The sequence below is a fragment of the Salmo salar genome, chromosome 24, assembly GCF_965601325.2.
Source record: "Salmo salar chromosome 24, fSalSal1, whole genome shotgun sequence".
Lineage (NCBI taxonomy): Eukaryota > Metazoa > Chordata > Actinopteri > Salmoniformes > Salmonidae > Salmo > Salmo salar.
Genome location: NC_138314.1, coordinates 6,778,443 through 6,803,648, shown reverse-complemented (window position 1 = coordinate 6,803,648; position 25,206 = coordinate 6,778,443). Strand labels below are relative to the sequence as shown.

The following is a 25,206-nucleotide window of genomic DNA, read 5'->3' as shown; positions in this document are numbered from 1 at the left end:
TAAAACTAAGTTAACTTGTAATTGTAATTTGTTCTTTGTTTTTGAGCTATGTCTGTTTGTTTGAAATGTGTGACAAAATTAACTTTATCTTGAAAATTCTCAGTAATCGACAGCAGCATTCTAGAATTCTATTGGGGTCTAAAACGGTTAAAGTGATGCTCCAGAGCGTTTGTATAATTTCAGCCAGTAGTTTTGAATGTAGTGCTCAAGAGCCAAATAAGGTCTCAGAAAATTGTGCTCAATTGTGTACTACTTTATCCATTTTGTATGATATGTTACGAATTCCAATCTGTACAATATGTTACGAAGTGCTTAAGGTCTTAAGATCCTGGACTGCATCTTTAAGTAAAGGTCAACTTATCTCAAGTCTGAATAGGGCCTATAGAGAATTAAAAGAGACTAAAAAACAGATCAGTCAGTTTAAATAAAAAAGTTTATTAACAATGTAAAATAACATATAGCTTTTTATTTCAGCTTTGACTACAGTACTGTACCTTTTCCATGCCCTACACATTTAGCACTATTATTAATAAGCAAGACCCATGCTGAGTCCCCACTGCCCGCACTGACTGTGCCTTTCAGAGGGAGACGCCACCTGCTTATGCCAACCAAGACTTCACCACACTATCCCAACTTGGAAAATAATTCAGAGCGCATCGCTTAGAGAGTATGTATATACACAATTCTAAGGTCTCAATTTAAAGATAGATATTGCATGTGCAAAGAAGTTGATCTTTTTTGGAGTATTGTATAGTGTATTCCTCCTTGAAGATGGAAAGTAAAAGTTGGGTACAGGTTTTTTGTTCAAGGAAGACTTAATAAAGGTCAGGACAGGAAGTACAGGGATGGCAAGAAATGGAAAACAGAGAGCGAAACACAACAGACTTTCTGTGCTCTGGTCTGCTCAATACCTTCTACCTAGCAGTGTGTCCATATATACTGCAAGTGTCGTACTTGGTAACATTGTTTTTGACACAAATTTGCAGATCATATTGTGTCCCACACACCATTCACTCATCAATTCAGCTTTATGGAAGAAAATAATGTTGACAGTAGCTATGTTTCCATTAACTTGTCAATTCGTTTCCATTTAACTATCTTGTGTCGATAAAAACAGCTGGGCGTAATGACATCACACCTAAAAAATATATATTTTTAGTTAAAACCTAAAGTGTCGAATAAAATGTAGTGGTTGAAGTGTTTCCATTACCCATTTAGGCAAATTACACATTAATAAATTGGCGACAGCCTGTATGCCAGCTATTTGTTTCATGTCTCAGGTAGCCCGCAAAAGACAGCATGAAAAGAATGCAATCATTTACTAATATTTGCCATATTTGAATAATTTGCATGGTGAAACTTTCACTCCTGGAGATCTGAAATAATTGGATGGTGAAACTTTCCTGCCAACCAGAAAAGCAAGGCGAAGCAATTCAGGTATTCTTGAAAGTCAGGACAATATCTGCCATTTCCATTACACATGTCGCAATATTTTCTTTTGCGACTTTGCCTTTGTCGAATAAACCTGGGTCAATGGAAACCTGCCTGCTGTTTCAAATGGTCTCGCTCTCCCGAAAACCTCTGACAAACAAAAAAAACTCTGACAAAAGGAAAATCAGTTGTAATACATTTAAAATATATGTTTATGACTATTCGTTTCATTACATTGCAATTACAATTCATCTTTGTATTACAAAATTAAATTATAAAATGGGGTAGGTAGCCTTTTTAACAAAAGAGAGAAATGTATTGTATATTGGAAATGGCAGTAATAGATCAGTGGGAGACACAAGTGGTGAAGGATTGTGGTAAATGGTGTCTTTGTTGCCATAGTAATGCTTTACTTGATGTGTTGTTCATGACATACATAACAGTGTCATAATTGCATCGTAAAGTGTCATAACACATTCCAAAACATGACATACTATGCTATTTCCGTTATGGGGCACTGTTATGACAACTGTCAATATCTTATGACACTATGTCAAAAGCAAATAAATATATTCGTCATGACAGGCAAATATAAGTAATTCTAGTTAACATAAGCTTTTATAAAAATGTTGTCACATATTGGCATGTCTCATGACACTACGATTTTCTTTGGACACTGTTATGGTTGTGCCATGAACAACACTGCAAGTAAAGTGTCACCGTTGCGCCTTCAACCCAGGAAGGCCGGGCCCTTAGCTGGTTACCAGGCAACAGAGCCCAAAGAACCGCCTCTTCCTCTGTCCGACCAGTGGGTAAGGAGTCAGGTTCAGCAAGCTGCTGTCATCTGGGTACAAACACAGACAAGACAATTACAAGTTCAAACTTATGTCAAAGTCATTTCAACGGTGTATTTAACGCACATAAGACCCAAGCATATAGGAGGCTCCAGTTGAGGCCCTACCTTGGTTCTTCAGTGGTAAAGGCATCGTCTCCCTGAGTTTACTGAGAAGGTTCTTCATTTCTCTCATGTCCCTGTGAAATCATATTTACATAGTGCTCATATGTGTCTTGCTAATGTATTCAGAATTATGGTAATAACACGCACGCACGCACACACACACACACAATAGGCCCACCTCTCAGTATTGTCTATGTCTGTGGCGACTAGCCGGCAGAGCTGATGACAATCCATTGGGGAGGAGGAGGTGTCTTCTAGAATGGGTATGTCTGAGCTCTCATCTACCTTACTGTCAATCCTGGAAGGCCCACAGGAATCTTTCCCTTTCCCTGGAATACACACACACACACACACACACACACACACACACACACACACACACACACACACACACACACACACACACACACACACACACACACACACACACACACACACACACACACAATTAGTAATAATAGTAATTACATGTTTTACACAGTAAACAGTAGGGGTGTAGGTATAATAGTTCACCAAACCCAAGGTTCGGTACATATTGCGGTTTTGGGGTCACGGTTTGGTTACGGTTGCGATACAGGGAAAAAATGAAATTCAACAGTTACTGTAGTTCATTTTTGTTTCTTTGGCAAAATACATTAAATTAAAAAGCACCCTAGGTGTGGCCCAAGTCCAGTCTATGTGACATCATTCACAATGTTCCTGGCATTGTCTATTGTGACAGGGACTGTTATTTTGGGCCTCAAGTAGAGGTCTAAAAAGTTGGACCCGTTCTGAAATGGAAATGTGGCTTTCCCACCCGGACAAATATGCATAAATACATTTTTCAATATAGACGTTGTCGGATACGAGTGAGGGAAGCAGCAGAAAAGGCCATTTGTAAGCTATTTTATTAACTAGACCTGATACAGCGCAAGGAAGAGCAGGCTAATTGAGTCTGCATGGGCCTTCTTCCTGTCCTACAGTTACAAATAACTACACCTCCATTCAGATTAAATAGCAGCCTACCTGTTGGCTCTTGTTCGTTATAGCATATACTTCTCATTTAACTTTTAATTCCTTTTTATTATGTGCACATAGACTGTAGTTGTTTTAACGGATTCAGCTCAGATTTACTTACGTGGTAATGGCATACAACACAGCGTAGGCAAAGCCTATAGGCGTAGTGTTTTTATTTTTTGTAAACAAAATAAATGATGTATTGATTCAGGTTCACAGTGTGGACCGAACGTATCGGTACAAATATGTATAGCATTACAGCCCTAGTAAACAGTGAATTGTAGCTGAAATTGGATTGGATTTGAATCTGTGTAAAGATATCAAGTGTTCTATAGCTGTCCTGTGCAGCTTCAAGGATCCCATCAGACAAGCAGACCTACGTAGGCTTCACGTCTCTGGCTATGATAGTGCTACATAGGCTCTACGTCAGGTTATAATTTCATGTTGTTTTATGTGAGGCATTCCCTACCTTTCCTGTGGAGCTGCAGGGACCCCAGCAGACAGACAGACTTGAGCATCTCCGTGATGTACATCTCCAGACAGCACTGCAGCTGGATGAAGAGCCTGCAGATCTCTGGGTGGATCTCTCCGTCCTCAGGCCTGTGGCGCCAACACACAAATGCCAATCAATATCGAGATTACCCATGAGATGAGATAATACTTTACTGTCTGCTTGCACATAACTTCGCCTTGCATCTACAATGTTCCTTTACCACAAGGATGTACAGAAAAGGTCAATAAAGTAAAAAATGATACACATAAAATGATACACAATAAACCACACCAATACAACAATAAATTAGACATTACACATCAACACTGCACATATGCCCTATCAATGTTGAGCGGCAAGATTCAGATAAGGTAACAGCACAACAACAACGTCTGGGAAGATATGAGTTACTAAGGTTCAACCAAAACGACAGAGCTGATGGAACAGACAACGAGAAAGAGTATTTCCACATGAAGATTTAAAATCACTTGGATTAAGCTTGGGCAATGTGGGGACATGGTTATTTATTGTGGAAGCCTTATGTTCCACATAGGAATTAAGAAATACATGTCCTCAAAGATGGAAGGCATGCGGAAAGAGGCGAGATCAGGTGGGACCATTCTAGCCAGTGTGGCAGGCCAGGAGGTTTGATCTAGACATTTACACAGATCAGTGTCAAGGGTGTTAATTTAAAACAATAAATCGCCTTCTGGGCTCCGGGGAATGCTGTCTCCTCTGGGGTAAAACACCGAACCCCTCGGTTCAGTTTTACTTGAATTAATTTACAGACATTTAAGTACTATTTTTATGCACTATCAAAGATCGTCTATTATATTGACAAGAAATTCAAGAATGGAAATTCATGTCCTCAAAGATGGAAGGCTGGTGGGAGGAGAATGGTCACCCCCCCCCCCCCCCCTTTTGGGGAGGGGGCAGTCGTCAGTGTGATGTACGTCTCACTTCTCGATAGGGCATCCGCATTCTAATGCTTCGCCCCTGACCTGTGCACAACAGAAAAAGAAAAGTGTTGAAAGGACAAGAACCACCTGGTGACACGATTGTTTGTGTCCAGACCAGGGGAGCATGGTCTGTGACTAGGTGAAGAGGGTACCCAAAAGGTAATACTTAAGAGTGTCTAGCACCCACTTCACCGCTAGACACTCTTTCTCGACAATCGAGTACTCGAGTACTTTTCTCCGGGTATCAACTTCCCGCTTATGTACATGATGGGGTGTTCCTCCCCATCCTGTACCTGGGACAGGACAGCCCCTAGTCCCGTGTCGCAGGCATCCGTCTGCACCAGCATCGGTACCTGGACATTTTCTTTGTCACATACACATGGTTAGCAGATGCTATTGTGAGTGTAGCGAAATGCTTGTGCTTCAGGTGCCTGAACGCCGCTTCGGCCTCATCCGACCACTTCACTGTTTTTGGGAGGCGGGTCCTGGTCAGATCTGTAAAGGGGAGTCTATAGCCGCAAAGTTGGGGATAAACCGGCAATAGTATCCCGCCAGCCCCAGGAAGGACTTGACCAGTGTCTTGGTGCGGGGAACAGGTAAGTCATGAACCGCCTGGACCTTCCTCTTCTGGGGCTTGATGTTCCCCCGTCTGATCAGATACCCCAGGTAGTCCACCTCCTCGAACACCAGCTTGCATTTCTTGGGGTTCGTTGTCAACCCAGGTTGCCTGAGCGTGTCCTGTGCTCTTCCCAACCTTGGCTGTGGATGATGATGTCCTCCAAATAGGCCGCTGTGTACTGTTGGTGGGGTCGGAGGACTCGGTCCATCAGGCACTGGAACGTGGGTGGGGCTCCATGGAGACCCTGTGTATTTATACCTGTGTTTTCTGTCTGTCTGTGCCAGTTTGCCTTGTTTGTCAAGCTTATCAGCGGTTGTCCTGTCAGCTCCTGTCTTTTCCCTGCCTCGCTTTTTCTCGTCCTCCTGGTTTTTGACCCGACCCTGTCCTGACCCGACCCTGTACCCGCCCACCTGACCACTCTGCCTGTCCCTGACCCTGAGCCTGCCTGCCTGCCTGTACCTTTGCTATACTTTTCGATTACTGAACTCTACCTGAGCCTGCCTGCCGTCCTGTAACTTTGCTCCTACTCTAGATTATCGACCCCTGCCTGCCTTGACCTGTCGTTTGCCTGCCCCTGTTGTTACAATAAACATTGTTACTCCACACAGTCTGCACTTGGGTCTTACCTTGATACCTGATAAATTCAACACTCATTGACCTCCATACATAAAGTTATTTTCGTGGACAGATTGTGAGCAGAGTAAAACCTCACCCCTTCGGTACTATGGTTTTTGATTTCTCTTACTTTGTAAACAACTTCAAGTTTGGGAAAATAAATCCCCTAATATTTGCACCCTATTCAGTTGTTTTTCATTACCTACTTGGTCATCCCTTACAACTTTGCACATTCTTAGAACACAAGTTTAGTATGTGCTTTTAGCTTTAGCACTTGGCACATACAAATAGGACCAGGCTATCAAAATAGCATATTAAGTATTTTACGTAGGAAAGGTACCCTTTGGATTTAAAAGGACCAGTGCAGTCAAAAATGTGATTTGCCTGTGCTTTATACATATTTCCACACTATGAAGTTGGAATAATACCGTGAAATTGTGAAAATGTTGATAATGACCTTTTAGTGTTTGAAAATGTAAGAATGTTTTGGAGGGATCTGAAAAGCTGGTCAATTACCTGTATGTAACAGATGTAGGATCTTCATTTGAGCCAGTTTTCTACAGCAGGAAAATAATCCTGCAGCAACAGGCCAGTTGAATTATTGTGTAGATTATAATTAACATTTTTTTGTAGGGGTTGATATATTTTCATTAGAGCAAATCAAGCCTGACATTTTAAATGGAAATTACAAACTTTAGAAGTGTCACAAAATCCTTCGTTGTGTTGCAGGGAAGACCAAAATGCAGCGGAGTTGTGGATACTCATATTTTAATTAACAAAAAAAGAGTAAAGCATCCACTTGACAAAACAATAAACGATAACCACAACACTAAACAGTTTTGCAGGCTCACCAACGCAGTGCAAAAACAACTACCCACAAAACCAAGTGACAAACATACTCCTACATATATGACTCCCAATCAGGAACAACGATCCCCAGCTGTTCCTGATCAGGAGTCACAAGACCAACACAGAACAATCACACACACACACAAGACTGCCACGTCCTGACCCCAAAACTACTACAACAGCTCCTTCTGCTGGTCAGGACGTGACAGTAAGCCTTTTTAAACCATGAATACACTTCAAGTTTGCATTTCCTTCTCTACAGAAAAATTATTCGTAACAAAAGAGTGATCAAACTAAGATCCTACATCTGTAACGAGTAATTCTGTAAGCAGCAGGGGCACAACGTAACAAAAAACAAAGTTACAGCTACAGTGCCTTCAGAAAGTATTCACACCCCTTGACTTTTCCCACATTTTGTTGTGCTTCAGCCTGCATTTAAAAGTGATTAAACTCAGATGTTAAGTCACTGGCCTACCCACAGTACCCCATAATGTCAAAGAGGAATTATTTTTTTTACAAATGTTTACAAATTAAGAAAAAATGAAATGTCTTACGTCAATAATTATTCAACCCTTTTGTTATGGCAAGCCTACATAGGAGTAAACATTTGCTTAACAAGTCACATAACAAGTTGCATGGACTCACTCTGTGTGCAATAATAGTGTTTACCATGATTTTCTAATGACTACCTCATCTCTGTACCCCACACATACAATTATCTGTAAGGTCCCTTAATCGAGCAGTGAATTTCAACTACAAAGAGCAGGGAGGGCACCAACACAACACATCACTGAGTACTACTCTTCATATTTTTCAGCATGGTGTTGGCTGCATCATGTTAGGCATCATGTTATGTGTACGACTCCAACACCATCATTAAGTTTGCAGACGACACAACAGTGGTAGGCCTGATCACCGAAAACGATGAGACAGCCTATAGGGAGGAGGTCAGAGACCTGGCCGGGTGGAGCCAGAATAACAACCTCTCTCTCAACGTAACCAAGACTAAGGAGATGATTGTGGACTACAGGAAAAGGAGGACCGAGCACACCCCCACTCTCATCGACGGGGCTGTAGTGGAGCAGGTTGAGAGCTTCAAGTTCCTTGGTGTCCACATCAACAACAAACTAGAATGGTCCAAACACACCAAGACAGTCGTGTAGAGGGCACAACAAATCCTACTCAGGAAACTAAAAAAATTTGGCATGGGTCCTCAGATCCTCAAAAGGTTCTACAGCTGCAACATCGAGAGCATCCTGACTGGTTGCATCACTGCCTGGTACGGCATTTGCTCGGCCTCTGACCGCAAGGCACTACAGAGGGTAGTGCATCCGGCCCAGTACATCACTGGGGCTAAGCGGCCTGCCATCCAGGACCTCTACACCAGGCTGTGTCAGAGGAAGGCCCTAAAAATTGTCAAAGACCCCAGCCACCCCAGTCATAGACTGTTCTCTCTACATGGCAAGTGATACCGGAATGCCAAGTCTAGGACAAAAAGGCTTCTCAACAATTTTTACCCCCAAGCCATAAGACTCCTGAACAGGTAATCAAATGGCTACCCGGACTATTTGCATTGTGTGCCCCCCCAACCCCCTCAACCCCTCTTTTTACACTGCTGCTACTCTCTGTTTATCATATATGCATAGTCACTTTAACTAACCATTCATGTACAAACTACCTCAATTGGGCCAACCAACCAGTGCTCCCGCACATTGGCTAACCGGGCTATCTTTTAAATAATCATTTGCAAATACTGTACAATCCAGGTGTGCAAAGCTCTTAGAGACTTACCCCAAAAGACTCACAGCTGTAATCACTGCCAAAGGTGATTCTAACATGTATTGACTCAGGGGGTTGAATACTCATGTAATTAAGATAAACTAGTCTTCATATTTTTTTATAATGTGGTTTAGAATTTTACTTCCACTTTGATGTTACAGATTATTTGGTGTAGATTGTTGACATAAAATGACAATTACATCCATTTTAATCCCTCCTTGTAAAACATCAAAATGTATAACAAGTCAAGGAGCGTGAATACTTTCTGAAGGCGCTGTATATCCGCCAAAAGAGGTAATACTGCTACTGCTTTCTCTCAAAAGGGTCCACAGACGAATCAACTGCAAAGTCAGTGGAACTCTTCTGCAATACTGTAGCAAACTCTCCACCAACTCCTTAGCAGCAGTATGGCAGGTCAATATCACACTCAGCAAAAAGGATAGCCCACTAAACTGTGGAAGCATAGCCACAGGAAGTAGGGGTGCTGAGGGTGCTGCAGCACTCCATGATGAATCACAATTGAAAAATAGTGAATATAAAAATGTATAAATCACTCCTGTATGAGCTGAGCCAAAAATGGTCCCGTATTCTGGCTACGGCGTCTCAAATTGGACAAACAGTACTATTGCCGCTTTATTCTCATTTTTCAAGCGAAAGTCTTTTAAGGGAGTACGCAAGCACACTCATTAATTTCGCCTAGCCGAACTTGGCAAGGTGCCAGCTGAACTAAAGCATGCTGACACCTTAAAGGAGACTTCAAGACTGCATGCTGTTTTTGATACAACAATTCTAAATTACCGAGAGGAAAAGCCAGGGTGCTCTATGACAGTGGTTCATAAACTTTTTATAGCCCCGAGGTTGTTTTCTGTTTAGTGTCTGTGCCTGACGGAACTGTGCGTTTCGCTTTTGTTATTTTGTTTGAGTGTGTTTATGAATAAAGTAATCATGAACGCTTACCACGCTGCGACTTGGTCCACTTCAACTACCACTTACGACAAGCGTTACAACCACAGGTTAATGAGAAGGGTGTGCTTGAAAGGATGCACATAACTCTGCAATGTTGGGTTGTATTGAAGAGAGTCCCAGTCTTAAATAATTATCCACACACAGTCTGTGCCTGTATTTAGTTTTCATGCTAGTGAGGGCTGAGAAACCACTCTCACATAGGTACATGGTTGCAATGGGCATCAGTGTCAGCGCGATTTACTAAGGCAAGAAACTCCAGAAATCTGGCAGTGGCTTCTGATTAAATTCAATTTTCACAGATCCGCTAGTTGCAATTTCGATGAGGCTCTCTTGTTCAGATATCGGTAAGTGGACTGGAGGCAGGGCATGAAAGGGATAACGAATCCAGTTGTTTGTGTAGTCCGTTTTGGGAAAGTACCTGCGTAATTGCGCATGTAGCTCACTCAGGTGCTTCGCTATATCACATTTGACATTGTACGTAAGCTTGAGTTCACTTGCGCACCAAAAATCAAACAACGATGAAAAGACCTGTGTTGTTCTTGTTAAATTCAGACAGAAAAGAGCTCCAACTTCTTAATCATAGCCTCAATTTTGTCCCGCACATTGAATATAGTTGCGGAGAGTCTCTGTAATCCTAGATTCAGATCATTCAGGCGAGAAGAAACATCACCCAGATAGGCCAGTCGTGTGATTAACACGTCATCATGCAAGCGGTCAGACAAGTGAAAATTATGGTCAGTAAAGAAAACGTTAAGCTCGTCTCTCAATTTAAAAAAAGTATCAATACTTTGCCCCTTGATAACCAGCGCACGCGTATTTTGTAAAAACGTTACATGGTTGCTGCCCATATCATTGCATAGTGCATAAAATACACAAGAGTTTAGGGGCCTTGCTTTAACAAAGTTAACCATTTTCACTGTAGTGTCCAAAACGTCTTACAAGCTCTCAGGCAATCCCTTGGCGGCAAGAGCCTCTCGGTGGATGCTGTGTTGCTTTTGCGCCATTAGTACAGATACCAACACATCTTGACCACCAAAGTCCATTTGATGTCACAAAGCTGTCCAGTACTTAAAAAATATTCTCTCCTGTTGTCCTGGTTTCCAGTGGTTTGCAGAAGAGGATGTCTTCCTTAATTGACCCCCATAAACGTAACGGACATATACCAGGAGCTGTGCCAGGCCCGCCATGTCTGATGACTCATCCATCTGTAATGCATATAATTCACTGGCTTGTATGCGAAACAGTAATTGTTTCAAAACCTCTCATGCTATGTCACTGATGCGTCGTGAAACAGTGTTGTTTGATGAAGTCATTGTCTGTATAGTTTTTGGGCCTTTTCCCCCAGCATTGTCCCAGCCATATCCGCTGCAGGAGGAAGAATTAAGTCCTCCACAATAGTATGGGGCTTGCCTGTCCTAGCCACTCAGTAGCTCACAATATAAAACGCTTCTAGCCCCTTCTTATTAATGGTATCTGTTGCTTTTATACGTCTTACTACTCGAAAGTCGTCTTTACTCTCGCTGTTTTGTTTCGAAATGTCTGCGCAAGAGTGAACATTTCCCGCGAGACAGTTAAGGTTAATGTGATTGTATGCTAATTATTTGACTAGGCTACCTGTATTTGACATTGTGTTGTTATTTCGCTGAACACAAGATGGTTTCATTTTATTTTTAGCAGTGAAACGAGGCTACTCAGGCAACAATAAAAACTCACCCAAATGTGTAGCCCCATTCAAAAATATGAATGTACTATTTGAAAATATATATTTTTTTAATCAATCACATTTTTATTTGGAGTACCTCCGACCGCCTTGCGCGTACCCCTGGGAATACCTGCTCTACGAGATTGGGCTCTTCTGCAATAGCTACTGAGGATACTACCTTGGGCCACTTTCCTGTATCAACACATCCCACCAACGAGAACCGGAGAACTACACCATCTAGAAGTAGGAGAAGAGGATCCCTCCAATGCATTCTCCATCTCCCCTCTCGTCCAGATCTGCGGCTCGCTAACCATTTTTCATCACTGAGCCCCCTGACTTCACCAGGGGCCTCCAACGAGTAACCTACTCCGTCCCCCAAGTCCTTCCCACTCAAATTCTGGTCCTGGGTTACTGAGCCAGCCATCCCCTGGAGCAACCCACAGACAACGTCCCCACAGGCTCGTTTATCCTGGCTATTTTCGCTGGACTCTTGGATGAAGTCGAAACTCTTCTCTCAAAAGATTGTTGGATATTATTGACAATTTCTACTTATTTTGGGAATGTCCTCAGTTCTTAAAAAGGGAGGGCTTTCACCCAAACAGGAGAGGAGCTAGGATGCTTAGTGCTAGTATCGAATAGGTACTACAAATTTGATGGGATATCAGTCCTTGCCCGCAACAAGTAAATCTTATTGACTCTTGTTTGAATCCACGTCCTTGTTCGAGGCACAGGCCTAATGGTTCAGTTCTAGGAAATCTTGTATCTATTCCAATTAAAGCCAACACCATGGTATTTTCTAATAGGGAGTTACCTGCTGAACCTGCTGAATGTGGCATGTTCGTATTAGAAACTCCTGCTGATCTGAAATCCTGCAGTTGCGGCCTTGGACTGATTCATGTAATTGCAAGAAGTTTGATTTCAAAAATGGATTTGATTGTAACTCCGGATTCTCAAACCAACGTGGACATTCTGGTTATAGCTGCATCTTGGCTAAAGAAGTCTATGCCGGACTCTGATGTGTCTCTGACTGGTTATAATGTTTTTAGATCTGACAGAGATGGCTGAGGGGGTGGTGTCGCTATATAGATAAAGAGCAATTTAAATGTTTCTGTATCCATTACCATCCCTGTACCTAAGCAATTTGAATATCTAGTCTTAAATGTGGGCATTGGTAATAATGCTCATCTGATGGTAGTGGGAATATATCGCCCTCCCTCGGCCTCCTTATGTGCTCTTTGCAAATTGTCTAATTATGCTAAATCCAAATTATTAATAGTGGGTGATCTTAATCTGGATTGGTTGTTGCTAGTATTTGATAGGCTGAAAGATATTTGTACTGAACTAAATCTAACTCAGTTGATAACTAAACCAACTCGCCTCAACTTTAAACACTCTGAAAAATCTACTCTCTTAGATATTATTCTAACAAATGCCCCTCATAAGTTTACAGCCAATGGGATATTTGCCAATGAGTTCAGTGACCATTGTAACATTACCTGCATAAGAGATGTTAAACTTGTCATGCCTGCTCCTGCTTCCCTCTCTGGCGCTCGATGGCACCAGGCTGCCCTTCATTACGCACAACTGTCACCATCATTACGCGCATCAGCGCTCACTGGACTCCTTTACTTTGTTGTTACGTTTTCCCCAGTCCAGACGCTATCCTTGTTTCTTTCTTGTCTACTATCCATTAAATGTTTACTCCCTGTACTTGCTTCTCGTCTCCCAGCGTCAGTCCTTACAGAATTCTGACACCACTATTTGAAGCTTCAGGGAGTTCTTGTTTATGGTTTTGGTGGTGATGTTGGGTCCGGGTGCTGCCGCCGATGGAACCGGGGGTGCCTCAGCTGGCTCGTCGCGCTTCCACGCCTTAGCTGGCTCGAGACGCTTCATTGCCTCGGTTGGTTCGGCAGGCTTCCATCCCACGTCATGCCTCAGCTGGCTCGTCAGGCTCCTACGCCTTAGCCAGCTCGTAAGGCTCCCACGCCTCAGCGGGATCGTCGGGCTTTCATGCCTCAGCCAGATCGTCGGGCTCCCACCCCTCAGCTGGCTAGTCAGGCTCCCACGCCTCAGCCGGCTCGTCGGGCTTCTACGCCTCAGCCTGCTAGTCTAGCGCCATGCCTCAGTACTGTCACACCTGCTCCCACTTCCCTTCTCTGGCGCTCAAGGGTGCCAGGCTGCCCTTCATTATGCACACCTGTCACTATCATTACACGCATAAGCACTCATTGGACTCACCTGGACTCTTTTACTTTGTTGATTGCCCCTTTATATCTGTCTGCTCCTCAGTTTGTTCCCTGTGTCAGCATTGATGTCGTTAGGTTTTCCCCTGTCCAGACGCTGTCCTTGTTTGTTTCTTGTCTAATATCCATTAAATGTTCACTCCCTGTACTTGCTTCTCGTCTCCCAGCGTCGGTCCTTACAAAACTACCTAAAATTGGCTCACGCATTATTAAAAAGAGAAATTATAGGAATTTTAACGAGCAAAATGTTTTTGTCTGACCTGAAGGTGAGTGACTGGTGTGTTGTGTCAACTATCACTGATTTGGACAGGCCCTTAATTGTTTTATTTCCCTGTTTAACTCTGTTGCAGATAAATATGCGCCGTAAAAAAAAAAACTTAGGATAAAAGACAAATCTGATCATTGATTCGTGCATGAATTGCCTGAGAAATTGCAGTAAAGAAATATAGCTTGGGCTAAGGCTAGACTGATGATTCTATGTCTGATTGGCAGTCCTTCAGACATTTGAGAAATAGATGTCTATCTCTGGTTAGAAAAGCTAAATCAACATATTTATTGAATTGTGTATTGGAGAGTGGTGGTAATCCAGTCAACTTCTGAAAAGTGGTCAAATCTTTTAAACAAAACCCCACCCTCTCGTTGCCACCGCAGGTTTTGACATACTAGTCCCATACTAGACAAGATGTTTATGTGTAGTGTATAACCATTTTGATTCAGCTGGCCACCTGTTTGAAAGGATAGTCTATAAAAATGTATGTCATTCCAAAACAGGCAGTCCTTTTGTCACCTCAGAACAGACTGTAAAGAATGATGCTCTAACAGACTCACATCATTTATTTTCATTTCAACCATTTGATGTCTATGATGTATTAAGTGCCTTGCTAAAGATCGATGTAAAACATCCACAGGGTTGATTCACCTGACCCCTTCTTACTACCGCTCTCTGCCACACTCATTGTTGAATCTTTAACCTGTATTTTTTTACTTAACAATTGCTACTGGTGTTATCCCTAAGATTTGGAAAGAGACACATGCCCTCCCCCTACATACAGTAAGGGCAAAAATCCTTCTGACTTAGATAATTACTGCCCAATCTCTAAGTTATCTTGACTAGACAAGGTATTAGAATCTGTGATCAACTCCCAGCTAAGAACTTTTTAACTTCTCACTTTATTTTAAATATGTACTAGATCTGTTTTTAGATCTGGACATATCACTGTTTCAGCCACTATGCTTGTTTAAGATGATATGTTAAATTACCTAGATCATATAAAACACTGTGCTGCCTTATTTATAGACCTTTCCAAGGCATTTGACACCGTTGACCCTTCCCTACTCATTCAAAAACTGGATAAGGAGTCTTGCAAATGGTTTAAGAACTATTTGACTAACAAGACACAATGTGTGCCTTCTGATGGTGTCAAGTCTAGACTCCTTGATATTATGAAAAGTGTTGATTTTGTTACCTGTTCTCGCTACTATTTACACAAATGACATTGGCCTATGTATTAAATCCTGTAATATTCATCTGTATGCAGACGATACGGTTATGTAGCCACCCGAATGTTGACCAAGCTTTGTTAGAGCTGCAATCTGATTTTGGCGGTCCTATTCTGTGAGCTTGTGTGGCCTATCACATTGCGGCTGAGCCATTGCTGCTCCTAGACGTTTCCACTTCACAATAACAGCACCGACAATTGAGCGGGGCAGCTCTAAGCAGGGCAGAAATTTGACGTACTGACTTGTTGGAAAGGTGGCATCTTATGATGAGGCCACGTCGAAAGTCACTGAGCTCTTCAGTAAGGACATTGTACTGCCAATGTTTGTCTACGGAGATTGCATGGCTGTGTGCACGATTTTATACACCTGTCAGCAACGGGTGTGGCTGAAATAGCAGAATCCACAGATTTAAAGGGGTGACCACATACTTTTGTATACATTTGAAAGTGGAAGTTTACATACACCTTAGCCAAATACATTTAAACTCAGTTTTTCACAATTCCTGACATTTAATCCTAGTAAAAATTCTCTGTTTTAGGTCAGTTAGGATCACCACTTTATTTTAAGAATGTGAAATGTCAGAATAATAGTAGAGAGAATTATTTATTTCAGCTTTTATTTCTTTCATCACATTCCCGGTGGGTAAGAAGTTTACATACACTCAACTAGTAATTGGTAGAATTGCCTTTAAATTGTTTAACTTGGGTCAAACGTTTCAGGTAGCCTTCCACAAGCTTCCCACAATAAGTTGGGTGAATTTTGGCCCATTCCTCCTGACAGAGCTGGTGTAACTGAATCAGGTTTGTAGGCCTCCTGGCTCGCACACGCTTTTTCAGTTCTGCCCACAAATGTTCTATAGGATTGAGGTCAGGGCTTTGTGATGGCAATTCCAATACCTTAACTTTGTTGTCCTTAAGCCATTTTGCCACATCTTTGGAAGTATACTTGGGGTCATTGTCCATTTGGAAGACCCATTTGCGACCAAGCTTTAACTTCCTGACTGATGTCTTGAGATGTTGCTTCAATATATCCACATCATTTTTCTTCATCATGATGCCATCTATTTTGTGAAGTGCACCAGTCCCTCCTGCAGCAAAGCACCCCCACAACAGGATGCTGCCACCCCCGTGCTTCATGTTTAGGATGGTGTTCTTCAGCTTGCAAGTCTCCCCCTTTTTCCTCCAAACATAACAATGGTCATTATGGCCAAACAGTTCTATTTTTGTTTCATCAGACCAGAGGACATTTCTCCAAAAAGTACAATCTTTGTCCCCATGTGCAGTTGCAAACCGTAGTCTGGCTTTTTTATGGGGGTTTTGGAGCAGTAGCTTCTTCCTTGCTGAGCGGCCTCTCAGGTTATGTCGATATAGGACTCGTTTTACTGTGGATAAAGATACTTTTGTACCTGTTTCCTCCAGAATCTTCACAAGATCCTTTGCTGTTGTTCTGGGATTGATTTGCACTTTTCACACCAAAGTACGTTCATCTCTAGGAGACAGAACGCGTCTTCCTGAGCGGTATGATGGCTGCGAGGTCCCATGGTGTTTATACTTGCGTACTATTGTTTGTACAGATGAACGTGGTACTTTCAGGCGTTTGGAATTTGCTCCCAAGGATGAACCAAACTTGTGGAGGTCTACAATTTTTTTTCTGAGGTCTTGGCTGATTTCTTTTGATTTTCCCATGATGTCAATCAAAGAGGCACTGAGTTTGAAGGTAGGCCTTGACATACATCCACAGGTACACCTCCAATTGACTCAAATTATGTCAATTAGCCTATCAGAGGCTTCTAAAGCCATGACATCATTTTGTGGAATTGTCCAAGCTGTTTAAATGCACATTCAACTTAGTACATGTAAACTTCTGACCCACTGGAATTGTGATACAGTGAATTGTAAGTGAAATAATCTGTCTGTAAACAATTGTTGAAAAAAATTACTTGTGTCATGCACAAAGTAGATGTCCTAACCGACTTGCCAAAAACTATAGTTTGTTAACAAGAAATTTGTGGTGTGGTTGAAAAACGAGTTTTAATTATTCCAACCTAAGTGTATGTAAACTTCCAACTTCAACTGTGTATAGTGTACCTCACTTCCCTGCTGAAATATAAAAATCTGAGATACCAAATCCATTGGGCAGGGTTGGTTAACTCTTGAGGTCCTGCTTGTCTCCACAAAGTTTGGTAAATCCTACCTTTTGTTTTAATGGACCATAGTTATGGAATACCTTACAAAACAAATTACAACTGGATTCCTGTGGTAGATAGGGTCATTTAAAACTCTGTTGGTAAATAAAGTTAATAAATAATAAAAACATGCATATCCATAGTGTGTTCTACGGTGCAATTACAAAAATGTACAGATCAGTCAGAACAAAAATCAAAGCTCACACAGGCCACTCTAAACACAAAGCAGAGTCTGAAACCGAAGTAACATTTCCAAGCTGAGGTTTTAATAGAAGGCTGTGACCCATGTCTGTGAGAGAGAACAATAGTTGTCTTTCAACAACAGGGACAGCGACAGCTACTTACCCCGAAATGACTGACAGGCTCTGGTGTGCAGCTCTTGCCATCTCACAGCCTTTAGTTCGCGTCTTGTGCATCTCGACCCGTATTGAGGGGCAGTCGCCGGAGATCTCGCCAATGGAGATGACCAGTTCACGATACAGGGCCACAAGTGTGTTAAACTCCTGGACGATCTGGGGGAAAAATTAAATAAACATGATTTAAGAATATTTGGACCTCGGATATAGGTTCCTCTGTCACGAGCCACAGCCAGACCTTGCAAAGTTCTTCCATGTGAAGTGCATTCGGAAAGTATTTAGACCTCTTGACTTTTTCAAACAAATTTTACGTTACAGCCTTATTCTAAAATGGATTAGCGCGATCAATCTACACACAATACCCCATAATGACAAAGCAAAAACTGTTTTTAGATTTTTGGGCCAATTTATAAAAAATAACAAACTGAAATATCACATTTACATAAGAATTCAGACCATTTACTTAGTACTTTGTTGAAGCGCCTTTGGCAGCGATTACAGCCTTAAGTCTTCTTGGGTATGATGCTACAAGCTTGGCACACCTGTATATGGGGAGTTTCTCCCATTTCTCCCATTTTTCTCAGATCCTCTCAAGCTCTGTCAGGTTGGATGGGGAGCGATGCTGCACAGCTATTTTCAGATCTCTCCAGAGATGTTCGATCAGGTTCATGTCCGGGCTCTTACTGGGCCACTTAAGGACACTCAGAGATTTGTCCCGAAGCCACTCCTGCGTTGTCTTGGCTGTGTGCTTAGGGTCGTTGTCCTGTTGGAAGGTTAACCTTCGCCCAGTCTAAGGTACTGAGCGCTCTGGAGCAGGTTTTCATCAAGGATCTCTCTGTACTTTGCTCCTTTCATCTTTCCTTCGATCCTGATTAGTCTCCCAGTCCCTGCCGCTGAAAAACCTCCCCACAGCATGATGCTGCCACCACCATACTTCACCTTAGGGATGGTGCCAGGTTTCCTCCAGATGTGACACTTGGCATTCAGGCCAAAGAGTTCAATCTTGGTTTCATCAGAACAGAGAATCTTGTTTCTCATGGTCTGAGAGTCCTTTATGTGCCTTATGGCAAACTCCAAGCGGGCTGTCATGTGCCTTTTACTGAGGAGTGGCTTCCGTCTGGCTACTCTACCATAAAGGCCTGATTGGTGGAGTGCTGCAGAGATGGTTGTCCTTCTGGAAGGTTCTACCATCTCCACAGAGGAATTCTGGAGTTCTGTCAGAGTGACCATTGGGTTCTTGGTCTCCTCCCTGACCAAGGCCCTTCTCCCCCATTTGTTCAGTTTGGCCGGACGGCCAGCTCTAGGAAGAGTCTTGGTGGTTCCAAACTTCTTCCATTTAAGAATGATGGAGGCCACTGTATTCTTGGGGACCTCCACTGCTGCAAAAAATGTTGGTACCCTTCCCCAGATCTGTTCCTCCACACAATCCTGTCTCGGAGCTCTATGGACAATTCCTTCGACCTGGTTTTTGCTCTGACATGCACTGTCAACTTTGGGACCTTATATAGACAGCTGCCTTTCCAAATCATGTCCAATCAATTGAATTTACCACAGGTGGACTCCAATCAAGTTGTAGAAACATCTCAAGGATGATCAATGGAAACAGGATGAACCTGTGCTCAATTTGGAGTCTCATAGCAAAGGGTCTGAATACTTATGTTAGTAAGGTATTTCTGTTATTTATTGGTAAAAACATTTTTTAACACATTTCTAAAAAACAGTTTTCGCTTCATCATTATGGGGTATTGTGTGTAGATTGATGAGGGAAACATTTTTTTAATCCATTTTAGAATAAGGCTGTAACATAACAAAATGTGGCAAAAGTTAAGGGATCTAAATACTTTACAAATGCACTTTAGGTTAGATAATGCAGGCTACTGTAAACATATCTGGCTTTCTCATGGGGAATTGTAAACATTTCACCAGCAGACACAGTTGCAATAGGCCTACTTGCTACATCAGTTGCCAGGACAACATATAAGTCAATATGCTGTCCTGTGAATATAGGATGACTATTGCTCTGATCTAACCTACAAGTCAGTAGGTTAGATCAGAGCAATAGTCATCCTATATTCACAGGTGGGCTGTCAATTGAGCAGCTTTAGGTTTTTACAGTTGGGACACAATGAAGACGTCCGCACTGCAGGTTCAATAACTACCTTAGCTATTCAGCACCATCCTATGGACAGCAACTCCACGCCTTTCAGTCCATTGTTCCTCTCTAAACCAGAGCATATCTTTGAATAAATTGACAGCTATTTCCAAAACAGCACTGATCCCTGGACAGGGGTATTATTCTAACCTCCACAATACAAAAGATAGGCTAATCGACATTGATGCCTAACAACATTAGGTTTATAGGACATGAAATTACAAAGTGAATGTACCTATGTAAAATTAATTAATTATTCATTGACGACAACACATTATGCTAAGTTCGGCTATGTGCATCGAACGAAGTAGAGCATTGAATCCTTTGAACGGGACAACGCTTTTCATTTCTACCAGCGCTCGAGACTCAGGAGCATTCTGCTGTTCTCTGGGCACTGAGACTCAATGACGTTCACTGATGCACAGTATGAGCGGGGAGAGAATACATATGGACGGTTCTGCCAGCACCTGTCAAATCAGTGGCCATCTGCGTCCATCAAACAGAGCCCGTTAGACAACTCTGTAATGCAGGCGATATTGAAGATCACCCCAAGTCATCGTCATCCGGGCATTCAACACTTGATGCTCCAAAATGCAAATCCCACCATCGCAATCAATGACAAAAAACGGGTAAAAAAAACATGAGCAGGTCAATTTGTCTTCTCTGCAACAACAGCAACGCAAATGGATTTCATTTTCACCAGACAATAGGCCTACACACAATGGAGGAGGTGGGTGCATTTGCAGTTTGTTGCAGTTTCAACAGCCAATATCAGTGCAAACGGATGAAATTACTTGAAGAAAGAAATAAAGAAAGGGTGGATGAATACACGACTTTAGCTGCAACATGCTAGAGGAAATAAGCATTGTGAGGTGAATGTCGCAAGCTCGATACCTACCATTCTACAGTCTGTCACCGCGCGCTGGGCTTTGCGTGTGCTCTCCGTGCTCTCCCTCCTCTCCGGGTCTCGGTAGGAAGCCTTGCCGATCTGGAAGATGTTCCCGGCGGATCTGGGGCGGTTCTTGCGCCCATTCGGTGCAGAACTCATGCATACACATCCAGTGATAAAACAGCTCTAATACAGAACGTTAAACCCCACCACCACCTATATTCGCCGATATCCTGTTCTCTCTTTCGTTTGTGGGCTAGGCTATTTTGGTGACGAGACAGTTATCTGTGGTTTATTATTGCTCTCTCTATCTCTCTCTCTCTCTCTCTCTCTACCTCTCTCTACTGTTTAAGAAAAAGCCGATATTTTTCTCTCTACCCCTCTCTAAGAAAAAGTCTAAGAAAGTCTAAGAAAAAGCAAAAATGTTTGCAGGCATTCCTCTGAGCGCAAGAAGTACCGGATGAGCGCTCGCGACTCCTCTCCGCATTGCCTCGACTGCAAAAGGGGCGCGAGTCACCTTCACTACAGCTGATAGTATACGGTAACCGAAGCCTATGTACACACCCGACCCGGGATCCAGCTAGCTGAAGTGTCCTTCCTAGCGCACCGCCGCCGTGTTGGTCGGTGGAAATCAATCGCCTTCACTGGCATTCACCAAATGCAACCATTTCTTATAATTGCGCGTTTCCATTAAACACTAATAAGACGGATTGCGTAGGGTCTTCAGCAATGTATGCAAATCATCTCTTTTGGAAACGCAAAAACGTCGCCAAACGTCTAAATAAAAAAGCAATGTCACTTAATGCAATTCTAACACCTGCTTCATCACTAACCCACTGGAAACCGACAGGAAATCTATTCCTGGTTGCCAATATGCCGATTTTGTTCCCAAGGTCTTTTTCTTCGAGTTTCTCCAGAGTGTATCTAACCTTGCCTTGGTGAGACAAGAGACGAGCGGAGCAGTTGCTACAGGCCTGACGTGGCTGGCAACACTGCACACCCATAGGGCAGGAATACTAACTAATAGGACCCAGCAAACCAGACTCACTGATATAGGCTAGCCTATAGGCTCGGGTGAAATGTGTATTCTCATTAGGCTCGAGTGAAATGTGTATTCTCTTTAAATAGCCTCGTCTAGGCCGAACATAGACATTGGTTATAATATGAAACAACTAACTGTAGGCCAATTTGAAAAAAGTAATTAAAGGTATGACTATTAGGCTAAGTCTGGTTCATCCCAGTTTATAGACTTAACCGAAATTCAAAGAAATGTACGTTTTGTGAGCTTAATTAATGAACGTTAGTTTGTGACATGGTCAAATATCAGTTAAAACAGGATATCGAGATGACGTCTGGACCTTTATGTGTCTACCTACAATAGATTAAATTCAGTGTCCAAAGTGCATTGCTACAACACCGCTTGCACCTGAAAGCTTACACGGAGCTGTCCAGGTGCTGAAATCCCACGCACAGTGTTTTGCGTAGGCTAATTAGTCTGTTTCTAATTTCTTATGTAACATAATTAAACTAATTAAAACAAGAGTTACAATAGACTAGATGTTTGTTATTTTGTGATATTTAATTACCTAGGCCTGCCGGTCTAAATTGTAGAAATGCGTTGGTTGTTCATTTACTCTCATGCGCTCCTCTTCAGGTCGCGTGACCATTTATCTCTAAGGAGACAAATTCAAGTTAACAACATACAGTTGGCTCTAGTCCGTCCTCTGCGCAAAAAGGATAAAGACAGGACAGCAAGTTCTGCAACAATCACCAGCAGAAGCCTAATACAAATGGATGACAATCTCTCAAGTTTGGAAACAGAGGTACCATGTAACAAACCGGAAGTACTTCTCACTATTTTACGCTTTAATGATGTGTACGAAATATAGAAGCAAGACCAGAATAACTGGTTGGCGGAGCCGCATGATAAAGGTTAGCTAGCTAACGTTTTGAAAATACACTTAGGCCTAACTAACTTTAACTTCCGTTGGCTGGATCAAGTCTGGTTGAAATTTCACTCTGTCTAGCGTTGGGCAATCTAGCTAGCCTTTGTAAACATTAGAATTTCACATAACTAAATGTTAGCTATGGTTTTCTCCCCAGGTTTGCCACTGCTCTAAAATTATTACAGTCGCTAAATCCGTTGATAGTTTTCAGTGGTGACTGACTGAGCCCTTCCTTGCTAAGCACAGTCACCAAGGGAAAGCATATGGTAGATGTTCTAAATAAATTAGGAGTCCACTGTGCCGTGTATGGTAAGTGCTTCTCTCCAACCATGCATTACTACTTAATTGTACACAAAAATAATCCTCAGAGGATCCCTTTCTCCAAATTCATTACACAGAGAGCTCTCTGTCTGTCTGTCTGTCTGTCTGTCTGTCTGTCTGTCTGTCTGTCTGTCTGTCTGTCTGTCTGTCTGTCTCTCTCACACACACACACACACACACACACACACACACACACACACACACACACACACACACACACACACACACACACGAGAGAGAGATCCCTCAAAACTAATAAGGAATCAATTCAATCCACATCGCGGGTAGTTCAGTTTTACAGGGTGATTGAATTTTAAAGGCAATGTTCCCGTTTTAGCGGAGACTGCATTCACAGTAAATTATGCATAATGTTGCCTCAATTGGAAATTACGTTTACATTTCTTTTACGGAATCTGTAACACTTCAGCTTTACAGATTGAAAAGAGCCCTTAATGTGGTTTCATTGTCTTCGTCTAAGGCAATCATGAATTTGACTTCGGCGTGGACCTCTTGGAAGAACATACTAAAATGATGCCCTTCCCATGGTTCCTTAGCAATGTGTATGACAGGTCAGTTTCACTGAGCAATACTAGGCTATATATGCCGGTGGGTTAATACACTTATGGGCACAATACTTCGCAAGTGTCAATAAATCTTCAGTTGTACCTAAAGGGCTATTGGTTGTTTTACATCCAGTGTTTCATTTGAATGTAAACAAACAACAATTGTTCACTCAAAGGTTCACTAGTGAAACGCTGGTCCATGGCGTGGTCAGCAGCATCCTGGAGTGGAACGGCCTGAAGATCGCTTTCATGGGCCTGGTAGAGGAGGACTGGCTGGATACCCTGGGCACTGTGGACAAGAACAACATCAAGTATATAGACTACGTGGAGACAGCAGATCGGCTGTCTGCTGAGCTGAGGGACAAAGGGGTAGACCTGGGCATCGCACTCACACACACGAGGTGGCATAATGACGTCAGGCTAGCATCCGAGTCTAACGGTGTGGATCTCATTCTGGGAGGACATGGCCATGAGTACGGGGTTCTGGAGGTCAATGGGATTCTGATTGTGAAGAGTGGCTCAGAGTTCAGGTACCTTTCCAAGAGTGATGGTGTGAAGGACCAGGATGGGACTTTCAAGTACAGCTGTGAAAAGATAGCCACAATGAAAGACCTTGAGGAAGATGCAGAAATCCAGCAGAGTGTGAAAGGATACACTGATAATATGCAGGTGAGTTTCAGTTGTTGCAGCTTAATTAGCTTACCGTAGTGTGTGTCTGTGTTACTAGCCTGCCCAGATGCCACTAAGCTGACGTTTTCTGAATTTATGTCACTCTGTCTCAGCACATGTTTGGAGAGGTCCTGTGCCACATAGAAGTGGCCATGGATGGACACTACGCTGCCGTGAGACGAGCAGAGTGCAGCCTGGGTAATCTGATCATCTATGCCATGCTGGAGGCCACTCGTGCTGAGGTTGCTTTTTTAAACTCGGGTTATTACAACTTCCATTTTCTTTATGTTTCAGTCACAGGCTTATATGAAATATTACCTCCATATTCTATTTTCCTTTTTTTTCTTCTTTTTTTTACAGAGCAGACTTGTTGAATGCAGAAAGAGTTTGTCACCCTGGTTAGAAACAAGCTATCAATCTACAGATGTAGGATCTTCATTTGATCACTCTTTTGTTACTGCACGGCAGGAAATCAGATCCTGTCAACTGTCGTTATCAACCACTTTGAGTCTGGCCAGATAGTCAGATGCACGAAGAGGCACAAGTCTGGTCACATGATGGGCCTTATCAAGGTGTCCAGCAGCCCCTCTGTGTCTGGTGAGCACAGCTGCTTCTTTCATTGATAACACTCATTTCCAAGGGCTGACTAATGTCCTATCTGTCCTGTTTTTCATTATTGTGCTGATCACATCTGGGATTGAGAGCTAACCTGGAGTGTGTATTGATGGTGTTTCTGCAGTCATTGAGAGATCCAAGAGGGAGAATCTGGAGGGAGAGGTGGGAGTGGCTGTGGTGCCCGGAGTGGAGGGCAGGATATTCCATGTCCACCCTGAGGGCCGTTCAGAAACAGAAAGCTAACGGTTGGCAGGGCTGTTCCTCGTCTGAGAATTCCACAGAGCAACTAAGCCAGGACTCCATAGTCACCGTGGGAGCCAGGGGACATTACATTACAAGTCTTTTGCATCTCTCATCCACTGCTTGCTTTTTTTATCAGCCTCATAAACAAGGCGGATTG

At 42.6% G+C, this 25,206-nt stretch overlaps 2 protein-coding genes across 2 annotated transcripts; one reads left to right on the top strand and one right to left on the bottom strand.

Annotated features, from left to right (window-relative positions):
- Positions 1–415: 415 nt before the first annotated feature.
- Positions 416–23,139, bottom strand: rgs7bpa (regulator of G protein signaling 7 binding protein a). The gene is made up of 6 exons (XM_014171155.3): positions 20,702–23,139; positions 17,641–17,807; positions 3,855–3,985; positions 2,568–2,718; positions 2,393–2,463; positions 416–2,275 (listed from the first exon to the last, which is right to left on the bottom strand). The coding sequence occupies exons 1-6, from the start codon at positions 20,849–20,851 to the stop codon at positions 2,184–2,186; spliced, it is 762 nt and encodes a 253-aa protein (XP_014026630.1). The 5' UTR covers positions 20,852–23,139; the 3' UTR covers positions 416–2,183.
- Positions 23,140–23,292: 153 nt separating this feature from the next.
- Positions 23,293–25,180, top strand: LOC106585206 (mannosylglucosyl-3-phosphoglycerate phosphatase). The gene is made up of 3 exons (XM_082968452.1): positions 23,293–24,191; positions 24,305–24,788; positions 24,931–25,180. The coding sequence occupies exons 1-2, from the start codon at positions 23,772–23,774 to the stop codon at positions 24,563–24,565; spliced, it is 681 nt and encodes a 226-aa protein (XP_082824578.1). The 5' UTR covers positions 23,293–23,771; the 3' UTR covers positions 24,566–24,788; positions 24,931–25,180.
- The last annotated feature ends 26 nt before the right edge of the window (positions 25,181–25,206 follow it).

Coding starts and splice junctions, on each gene's coding strand:
- rgs7bpa (XM_014171155.3), bottom strand. CDS start 20,851: ATGAGTTCTGCACCGAATGGGCGCAAGAACCGCCCCAGATCCGCCGGG. Junction 17,808..20,701: donor CGGTGACAGACTGTAGAATG/GTAGGTATCGAG, acceptor TTTTTCCCCCAG/ATCGTCCAGGAGTTTAACAC. Junction 2,276..2,392: donor TTTACCACTGAAGAACCAAG/GTAGGGCCTCAA, acceptor GTTTGTACCCAG/ATGACAGCAGCTTGCTGAAC.
- LOC106585206 (XM_082968452.1), top strand. CDS start 23,772: ATGGGCCTGGTAGAGGAGGACTGGCTGGATACCCTGGGCACTGTGGAC. Junction 24,192..24,304: donor GATACACTGATAATATGCAG/GTGAGTTTCAGT, acceptor ACTCTGTCTCAG/CACATGTTTGGAGAGGTCCT.